The 10763-nt window shown below is 42.2% G+C and overlaps 1 protein-coding gene across 1 annotated transcript; it reads right to left on the bottom strand.

Moving 5' to 3' along the window:
* Window positions 1–1809: 1809 nt before the first annotated feature.
* Window positions 1810–4550, bottom strand: tomm5 (translocase of outer mitochondrial membrane 5 homolog (yeast)). The gene is made up of 2 exons (XM_088924482.1): window positions 4336–4550; window positions 1810–2482 (listed from the first exon to the last, which is right to left on the bottom strand). The coding sequence occupies exons 1-2, from the start codon at window positions 4454–4456 to the stop codon at window positions 2448–2450; spliced, it is 156 nt and encodes a 51-aa protein (XP_088780608.1). The 5' UTR covers window positions 4457–4550; the 3' UTR covers window positions 1810–2447.
* Window positions 4551–10763: the final 6213 nt, after the last annotated feature.

The following is a 10763-nucleotide window of genomic DNA, read 5'->3' as shown; positions in this document are numbered from 1 at the left end:
GATTTGTATTTTTGCATGTATAAACAATACTCAAATGATCTTTTCTGGGATAACAGTGAGACATAAAACCAAGCACTGCAATTGGAGTTGCACGGCAGAACTCCTCAATGCGTGCTTTGCACTTTTATTCTGGAAATGTGGGAAGTTACTACAAGCCCCGGCATTGCAGAGTGAATCGGAGGAGCGTCTTTATCTCAACAGTCAGCCTGCTCAGTACCTGGATGGGAGACCTCCTGGGAAAAACTAAGGTTGCTGCTGGAAAATGTGTTAGTGGGGCCAGCAGGGGGCGCTCACCCTGCGGTCCATGTGGGTCCTAATGCCCCAGTATTACTGTAAACAGGCGCCGTCCTTCGGTTGAGAATAAAACGGAGGTCCTGACTCTCTGTGGTCATTAAAAAAATCCCAGGGCGTTTCTCGAAAAGAGTAGGGGTGTTACCCCAGCGTCCTGGCTAAATTTAAATTTCTAAATTTCTGGACACTCCACTCAAAGTGCTTTACAGGTAATGGGGACTCCCCTCCACCACCACCAATGTGCAGCCCCACCTGGATGATGCGACGGCAGCCATAGCGTGCCAGTATGCTCACTACACATCAGCTCTCAGTGGGGAGGAGAGCCAATTCATAAATGGGGATTATTAGGAGGCCATGATTGGTAAGGGCCAATGGGAAATTTGGCCAGGATGCCAGGGTTACACCCCTACTCTTTTCGAGAAACACCCTGGGATTTTTAATGACCACAGAGAGTCAGGATCCAGGTTTTATGTCCGAAGGACGGCACCTTTTTACAGTGTAGTGTCCCTGTCACTATACTGGGGCATTAGGACCCACACAGACCACAGGGTGAGCGCCCCCTGCTGGCTCCACTAACACCTGGATCTCAAGAGCCATTGTTCAGCACCTTTTTCTAAATCTCCAGCTTCTCATGAACAAGGAAAATCATTTTAAGACAATAAAGAGCTCAAATGAGGTCATTTAGGGCTCAGGGGGAAAGAAAACCAGAAACCATCTGGAACTTTAAGACTGACTCCTCGGCTTGAGGAACACATGCTCAGGAATTACTCAGTGATTTTTAATTAAAACACATAATCCTTGTTCAATCATAACAGACTTAACTAATGGATACTGAGGGTTTTATACAGGTGGCTTTAGTCACCTCCAGTAGAAACACCAGTGCAATGTAATTAGATTAAGTATTGGTTCCTAGGATTAGCTACAGATAATCAACTAAGAGGAACCATGACTCTACCTCTTTTTAAAGACTTAACAAAAGCTAAAATCCAAGGGGGCAGAGCGGTGGCTCTGTGGCTAAGGATCTGCGCCTGTGGCTGGAAGGTTGCCAGTTCAGATCCTGTGGCCGGCAGAGGAATCCTATTCTGTTGGGCCCCTGAGCAAGGCCCTTAACCCCAACTGCTCCAGGGGCACTGTACAATGGCTGACCCTGCGCTCTGACCCCAAGCTTCTCTCCCTGTCTGTGTGTCTCATGGAGAGCAAGCTGGGGTATGCAAAAAGATGAAATCCTATTGCAAGAAATTGTATATTGCTAACAAAGTGTTTATCCTATCTTCCTCTTAAGAGCAACTCCAGTCTTCTTAAAGTAGAAAAACATTTAATAATAATAATAATAATAATAATCAGAAGTGATTCTACACAGAGAATTACTGCAATTAAAGAGACAAAGTTCAGTAGTACAAATAAATTGACATTAAACTCCTCCACATGTATTGAGAGGGTTTAGATTCTGTGTGTAAAAAATTATGTAATAACTGAGTATTAATAGTTACTTGCAGAATTACAACAAATGAGCAGCAGTAATTGTAAGAACCATTTTTATTTTTACTTGTGGTGCAGTGAGTGGAATTTAAAATTGCCGTAACAAGCGAGGGCTGGAATCATGTCCACTTCTCTGTCAGAATCAGCTGACACAAATACTCACACTACACTTCGTGGGAATGGCGTTACGGTCAAATATCGTCATCGCACAGGAGGTTTTAAAACAAACAAAAGCAATTCCAAAGAAAAGGATGCTGGATTCACCCCTCCTTCAAAAAAAAAAACCGCTCACTTAAGAAAAAAAATCAAAAATTTTAAAAACTCATGCTGTTCTATTACACTTGTATGTGAGATGGGGAAATATTTTTAAAGGGTTACACATCATTTGGTAATTGACCTGTATTAACAAGAATACATAAAATTAGCACACAAGTCCAGCAGTGTTGTAAGAGTTGCACAGTGTTGAGATCCATTCATACACATTATGGGTATCGCAGCCTTTAAACAATGAGGTGACGATAGAGGGCAGAACCAGATGTGTAGCCCAAGCCGAGGACTGAGCAGTCCTGGTGATCTCTGGCAGCATTTCCGACATCTTCCCAGTCCAGCAGAGGCTCCGCACTGTTGTCTTCAGCTGCCGCAAGGAAAGACCTCCGCAGGTGGGAGAGCGAGACTCTTCAGATGCTATCCAGTTTCTTCAGGACGTAGGGCGCTGGGAAGGCAGAGGGGATGGGTCAAGGCTAGCGCTCGTTTGAAAACATGGAAAGGCCATCAAAAGAGCTGAGGAATGTTCCTCAGAGTGCAATTCAGAACTGAGACTCACATCACGAGTGTAATTGATTTCCGGCACCCTTCAACAGTCTTCTCACAGCCCACAACAACTGTCAGAAACTGCTGGAGCTACTTATCAGTGTATTGATAATTCCTTACACTTACATAGCGCTTTTCTGGACACTCCACTCAAAGCGCTTTAGAGGTAATGGGGACTCCCCTCCACCACCACCACCAATGTGCAGCCCCCACCTTTACCATCAATCGGTGAGATCCACACCATCCGCTGTCGCAATAAAGCCCAATCCATCATTCAGAAAGCCAGCCATCCCGGCCACAAACTGTTCTCCCCCCTGCCCTCTGGCAATCGGTACCACACTGTTAAAGCAAGGACCGCTAGACTCTAGAACAGCTTCTATCCCACTGCAGTGCGCATCCTCAACAGCTAACTGCAGTGCCTTAATACACATCTGCACTATACACTTTTTACACAGTCTACCATTTTTTTGGTCTCACTAGTACATATTTATTTTTCCACAACATATTTATTGTTCCAATTGCCAACATTATGTGGTGTGTTGTCTGTTCTACTGTGTATGTCCCGACAGATCAGTGCGATTAAGAAATCCAATGTACATGTATATATGGCAATAAACTACTCCTGATGGTGTGATGGCAGCCATAGTGCACTAACATACGCTCACCACACATCAGCTATCAGTAGGGAGGAAAACAGAGTGATGAAGCCAGTTCACAGATGGGGATCATCAGGAAGCCATGATTGGTAAAGGCCAGGGGGAAATTTGGCCAGGACACTGGGGTAACACCCCTACTCATTTCAAGAAACACACTGGGATTTTTAATGACCACAGAAAGACAGGAGCTCGATTTTACATTTTATCCAAAGGAAAGCACCTTTTTTACAGTACAGTGTCCCCAACACTACAATTGGGCATTAGGACCCACACAAACCACAGGGTGAGTGCCCCCTACTGGCCCCACTAACACCTCTTCCAGCAGCAACCTCAGCCTTTCCAGGAGGTCTCCCATCCAGGAGGTACTGGCCAGGCCCACACCTGCTGAGCTTCAGTGGGCTGCCAATTGTGAGCTGCAGGGTGATATATTGGCCAAAAAACCACAACCACTGTTCACTGTCAAACAGTTAACCATTCTAATACGAAACAAAAAAAAATGAGCTTCAACTCTAAAGGCTGGAACAATCTAGTATCACCAAAGACAATTTAAAACTTGTTAAAACGAGGTTTAATTGAAACCAATCATGTTTAAAGTTTTGCACTTCATTTGGGTACGCAAGAATGTAACTGATTAAGCTTTGAATAAAATGACTATAACACTTTAAACAGGAATGTTATCACAGAGTTATATACCAGGTGTATGCAGAGATTACCTAACGAGACACGCCAAGGGCTTTTAAACACTTCCCCCTACTGTCAGGACCTGGAATAAAATGAAGACGAGAGCTAGCAGCTCTGTAGTTGTTTCCCTACACATAATTCTATTACTCTAGAACGTAGTTATTCTGGGATATTAATTCGAATTTATACTATATGTATCAATTCTTTTCACCTTGAAACGAGAAATTTGTTTTTTGTTTTTTTAAAAGAAAGCGGCGTACTGAAAACAAAACTCGATCTCATTAAAATATTCAGCAGTTCCGCCCTCGTATATCTCCATAATTTACAGGATATCTTCTAGAGTTGACCAGAAGTGAATGACAAGAACTAAGGCAAGGACACGATGCCTTCAAACCCGACGAGGAGCAATGATACTCACTGACTCTGAGCAACGCTACGTAGATCAGAAAATTCCTCACAGACGTGATCACGTCTTCCCTCATTTTCTTCTTCATCTCCTCGGGGTCCATTTTGGGACCCAGGCCTTCAATTTTAAACATTACGGGGCTTGTGATTGCGACCAGTCTACACTTGACCACAGCAAACCCACAAATCCTGTCTTTCCGGCAAACGTGCTACAGTTTGACCCTCGCCCTCTCTCTGACCTCATCGAGGTTAACACGTGATACGGTGTGCGAGGAAAGACAAACTGCACGGAACGAAACGAGGGCGAATCAGCGCTGTAGAGGAACTTTATGTACAGTGTTTGTGTTACTAATTGTGTTATTATAATTCAATGCTGTTCATAATTATAGTTTTTATTTTTTATTGTATGACTCCGATTGGCTTATTCATCCACTTTTTGGAGTCTCAAATAGCATCCTGAAAAAATGGAACAGTATTAGCGGGGAACTACTTCACATGTCCGTTTCTGTAATGCATTATATATGGAACAGCTAAAGGTTTATTCCATGCAGAAAAGAGAAGAAAAAGAGAAGCCTTCTTCGGGGGTGTTTTTTATAGGTTTGCCCAGAAGACAAAATTTCCCCAGAGTTTTGATATCTTTTTTGTTTTCAGTATAGCACTAAACTAAACTATTTGAACTAAAATATTTAAAAGGGAATTCTACAAATATAATATTAATAGGACAGAACAGTGGTTCCTTACAGTGCTGGAGCACTGGGATCAAATTCAGATCTGGGCATCTATCTGCATGGAGTTTGTATGTTTGTCCCATGTTTGCGTGGGTTTCCTTCAACAGGGCAAAAATATACTAGTAGGTCAATTAGCCTCTGTGAAAACTGACCCATGTGTGAGTGTATACACGTGTGATGATGTAGTGTCCTGTCCGGGGAGTATCCTGCCTAGTCCCCACTGTACAGGATCACTTTGTATACTGGCTTCAGTCAGAGGCATTAAAAAGCTAAAAAAATTACACAACCATTGTGTTTAATGTGTTGGAAACGCACCTGATATGACCTGTCCTTGCCAAACAGATCGACGAGATCTCTTCCACCGTGCCTGCTGGAGTGGAATACATTGGCACCAGGTCGGCGGACAGATCTGGTTTTGTCAGAGATAAGTCCACACTGAAACTGATGTAGTGGGAGCATGATACCCCTGGGATGTCTATAAGAGCAAAAAGATAAGAGAAGAAAAGAAAATAAACTCGGGGACGTGACACCACAAGCTTGGAAAAGCCATTACCTCCAGTAACTGTCCTCTGCCTCCGCTCAGTCCTGACTGTGTGGTTGGTGGATGCTGAGAAACACGTTTCTGTTGATCCCAAGCTAATGTTATCTGCTAGTGGCAACACACACGCTCCTCTGGCAATTAGGAGCTTTGCTGAAAGGCCCTAATTAAGTTCATCAGCACTCTAGGGAAATGAGCTGTAACGTAAAACATTAAGGAAAAGAGCTTGCTCCCGCCTTTTCTGATGGGTTAGGTAAAACCCTAAAGCTGCAGTTCCAGTAACCGATGGCCATATGAAGGTGAAAGGGAGGATTGCAGGGTATTGTTGATTGCTTTGCCTGTGCGAAAAATTACATTTGGTGCTAAAAAGCTCTGACAGTTCTCCCGTGTGTCCCACTGCAAAATGGGGGAGTAAGGTCCTCTTTGCTAGAATACCAGCAGCTATATCCCCCTGCAGCTCACAACTGGCAACCCACTGGCTGGATGGGAGACCTCCTGGGAAAGCTAGGGTTGCTACTGGAAGAGGTGTTAGCAGGACCAGTAGGGAGCGCTCACCCTGCGGTCTGTGTGGGCCCTAATGCCCCAGTAGAGTGATGGGGACAATATGCTGAAAAAAAAGTCACTGTTCTTTGGATGAGACGTAAAACCAAGCTTGTGAGTCCCCGTGGTCATTAAAAATCCCAGGGCATTTCTCACAAAGAGAGAAACCATTTGATAATGTCTCTCAGCTGTCAACAATGTGTTGAATTTTACATAACGCTTTCCATTCCAAAGGATCCCAGAGTGGCCTTTGGTTTCCTCCTTAATTTTCGGACTGTGTGCCCTTCCTGACTCTGCGGTCACCACGCCAGCTCTCTCCAGAGTGGAATCCAGCAGGGATGGGTCTTGCCTGCTGGAAAGGAAGAAATCGTCTATTCTGTTTTCAGACTCAGCAGGAAATGCATACCATGACCTGCAGAAGTGGGCTATGTGCCTGATTTGCACTCCTGTTCCCCATGCTGCAGTGCTGTGTTTTGTTTTGACAAAACTCGAGTTACCTACATATTTGGATGTGCACAGAAACATTTTCAGACCCTTCTGGCTTCACAGACTGATTCTCAACTAATTCAGATCGGACATACGCCAGGTGACCTTTCAATCAAAAGTCCTGAACCTCACATTGCAAATCCGGGGTAGTGATCCACACCTTAACAAAATAATTGCTAGTTTCAGCTGCAAGGGCCGATGGAGGTGGGCAGAAGGTAATATTTGTTAATATGACCTTTAAAACCAAAACAAGAGAAAGAGATAGGAGGACTTCAATCCTGTCCAGACTGACGCAAAAACACAAGCAACTCGGGAAATCGTGGAAAAACAATTATCTAACCATCTTGTATTTCTGCTTCAGCTCACGTTCTGGGGAGATTCACGTTCAGGTGACCTTGAGTTGGCTGAACAGGAAAACAAGGTATCAGTGATGCGCTTCTCGGTAGTTTTGTGAGCTCAGGTTTCAATCAATTACAGATTGTTTACATTTATTTTAAAGAGCACCTTTCGGTGGTGAGCATTTCACACAATGTGCTACAATAAAAGCACAGTCTGAACAGTAACACAGAAGAAAAATACAGTACAAACATGTATTGGTGTATTGATGTAACGTCACATACTTGTGGTAATTTGCAGCAGACTACAAATTCATTTAGGAGGTCTCAACCCTCCTGAAAAGCACAGTTCTGTAGATATCGTTGTAAAAGCCCCAAGCTGGCTACCAGCATGGGTAGCTAGCCATGTTGGATGAAAATGTCATAACCTGTAGCTTTGATATCTTAGTCCAATTACGCACACACGCTTGTTAAGAACATGGGCGCTTGCAAAGCGTTTTGGAACAGGTAAATTCGTAACCATAAAGTGAACATATACTTTCAGGTCATTGAGCGTGAAAGATTAAATCATAGCGTTATCGTGAGAAACAATTCGAGTTCCTGTAATCATCTCGAAAACTGGTTTAGTAGGCAGGGAGTACAGTTTAGAAAATACTATTTTAATAACAAGTACAACTGTTAACGAGTTTAGCGTATGCGTATAATAGTACATACAATTGATATGTAAACATTTAAAAAAAATATTTTACCACTCTCCTCTGGGGAAAATGTTTTTTTCTGAAAGGTAACCACACTTTTCTGCCTCTGAACTATGAAAATACTGCATTAATTAAAAATGGGAAAGAAGATACTTTGTGATACCAGGCGTTACAGTATTTCAATTGATTTAATTTTGAAATCATTTTCAAATATATAGTACTGATGTAGCAACGACGTTCACAAATCGTTTATTCAAAGTAAGAAAAAAGTATTTTGTGGACTGGGTAAGGAAAACCCGCTGAGAAACTAGGAGTAAAAATTGGATTTCGTTACTTTCCCAACTGGAGCCATCATCAGTAACAAAAATACAAACCGATTCTTCCTTGCATAGAACTGTAATTTATCTGGTCGAAAGGCTTTCAAAAACAAGCCCAAGCAACACCAATAGCAAGAATAACGATATTCGTACATTTTAGAGTGTAGTATTAATAACGGGAGTGTAACTAATAATCATTCTAATACCAATAAACTATATTGCCCCCAATTCGGTTGCTTCTTTGGCAGAATAGAACTAGTTGAAAATTGTGGATGTCCAGGGAGACCGGGAGATGGCGAACTGCCCCCACGCAAAACTACGAAATACAGCCAGGGTATAGATGATCGTCTATCCGAAACTCAAATTGACTCACGTTTGCTCGCATAAAACTCCAAAACGCGCTCTTACTTCGCTTCTAAATGACACGCCGTATCCTAAGGTATATTTTATCTTAAAAAACGGTCTGTTCTTCGTTCCCTGGCTGAACCCAGCTGAAGCGTCTGTTGCCATTGCTGCACAGTATACAAGGATAACCTTGGCATATCTGCCAGTCAGTCAGCAACACGCGAAATAGGTCTCCTGAGAGATGCGTCAGTATCGCAGATTTATACCTAACCATTACTATGGTGCTCGCTACAAAGTTTATTACTACCGATTGCAAAGGAGTTTTCGTGCCTTTTGGATGAATCTGAGCTGTAATCTTCTGGTGGTCTCGCTTGCTTACAGCTCGGATTTATGGCACGTTTTGAAAGGGAGAGAGAGAACAATGAGTGACTGACCCGAGGAGATTAGAGAGGGAGGAGAGCCGCTAAAAGCCGTGCATTAGACAGCATTCAAACCCTTCCTCACTCACCCGAGGCAATCCGTCTCCCTTCAGCACAGGGACAGATAGATAGATCCAGCGCTCCGCACACATGAGGTGAGTCGCTCGTTTTTTTATTATGCAGATCCAATTTGTAAGTTTTCCCTGATTGTAACGGCAGTAACATCTTTGAACTGCAAATAAAATTAAGGACTTGAGCAGTCTCAGAGCAGTAAGATATTTAAATCGGATTAACAAGGGAGGAGGGAGCCAAACAACGATAAAAACCTCTCCGGTTCGCCAGCGTGGTTGGTTTTCTGCTACCGTATCAGCCAAATTAATTTGTTCTTATTTGAGATATACTTTTTTAGCTGTCGTACTTCACAATAATTGCGAGTATAGTTTTCTAAAACAAAATCCATTCTTTTTAACAGTTTAGGAGAAACTGAATTGCCGAGAAATATCCTTGTATACAGGAATAAAACAGAATTTGTCTTGTTATAAATACAATGAAATATATGTCTCTTATCGATAAACCTACAGATTAGTGCGTTTTTGCAGTGCTTCAAATGGAAAGAATACCGCAGAGTCTACATACTATCATTAATTATTTATACTTAACAATGATTCGTAGTTAAAATATATGAACGATGCTTACTGCTGAATTTCTGCATTGGCGCTATATTCCTATCTCATTTTTAATCTTTTTAAACAACAAACGACGAATGCACAAGTTATAATTCAAATAAGCTTTCTAACAGATTCTAGGGCTATGAAGAAGTTATGTCCTGGCCACGTGATTCTGTGGGGCAGTTGCCGGCCTGTCATGTGTTTCTATGGATCAGCAGTGAGTGGTTCTCTGTACACAACAAGGCATTGTGAATCCTTCTCTCCTCTTCACGGATCCTAAAGAAGAGGGATGCCTGGTGTCTGTAAACACTGCGCTGACTTAGACTGATCTTGTCCTGACAGAAGTTAAATCATCAGCTGGTCCTCCTGTCGTGTGGTAATAAAGTATTTACAACCACCATGTGGTAATCCCTAGTTTACAGACATCAACAGGAACAGGCATTTACACAGGCAATTTGAGGACTTCTTATCCCAGACCAACCCAGCCGAATGCTTTTAGAAGCTGATGGGGTTCAAAACTACTACAAGTAAATAGTAATAGACTGTATTAGTGTCCAATGCTAAAGCAGATTCAATTTACATACCTGTACTACAAAATAATACAATATATCTATAATAATACAATAAATGCAATGCTGTATATATGGGGGATATCCAGCTCTGGTTCTGGGGAGCCCCAGTCCAGCATGTTTTGCTAGTCAACAATAAAACCCCAGTTTCTAAATCCAGGGAACTATTCCGCTGTGATCAGTTACACAGGCAGTTTGTTAAATTAAATAATTTAAGACTAAAATAAGTACTCTTCAGCCATCAGGGAACAGAGATCAGATGTTGTTTACAGTGTTGTGAAAGTGTCCTCTCCTAGCCTGATGCAGAGATTGGATTCTTGTTGTTTAGTGCATGCTTTATATCCAAACCTGGTCTTACTAAGTAGTGATACAGTATGTCCAAAACCCAGCTGTACAGATCTTAACCAGAAATAATATGCATGAGAGTGTACCTCCTCTTTTAGGCGTCCTCTCACAATAAAGTTCAAAATACTTCTGCCTCACAATAAAATTCAAAATACTTCTGCTCACCTTTAAAGGCCTAAATTGTTTGGCTACATAATACTTCAGTAAATCACTGTCTTCTTGTACAACTACTGTACACGTCTTTTGCACTATTTGAATTCTGGCATTGTATCGGTTTCCAAAACTAAGCTCAAGCCTTGAGAGACCTTGCTTTCTGATCTCTTGCTCCAGGGCTGAAGAATGATCTGTCAGCCCATGTTAGATCTTACAAGTCAGACTGCGCTTTTCAAATCCTTCAGAAACTTGCTTTTGTATTCTAGCTTTTAGTTCAGTTTGATTGTATTATATTAAAAT

Source organism: Atractosteus spatula, chromosome 1, assembly GCF_055471065.1.
Source record: "Atractosteus spatula isolate fAtrSpa1 chromosome 1, fAtrSpa1.hap1, whole genome shotgun sequence".
NCBI lineage: Eukaryota > Metazoa > Chordata > Actinopteri > Semionotiformes > Lepisosteidae > Atractosteus > Atractosteus spatula.
This window is presented reverse-complemented; position numbering and strand designations above follow the sequence as displayed.

Bases quoted from the DNA above. Each gene is read 5' to 3' on its own strand.
- tomm5 (XM_088924482.1), bottom strand. From the start codon at position 4,456: ATGTTTAAAATTGAAGGCCTGGGTCCCAAAATGGACCCCGAGGAGATG. The intron at 2,483-4,335 runs GTGAGTATCATT...CTGCCTTCCCAG, and splicing joins CGTAGCGTTGCTCAGAGTCA to CGCCCTACGTCCTGAAGAAA.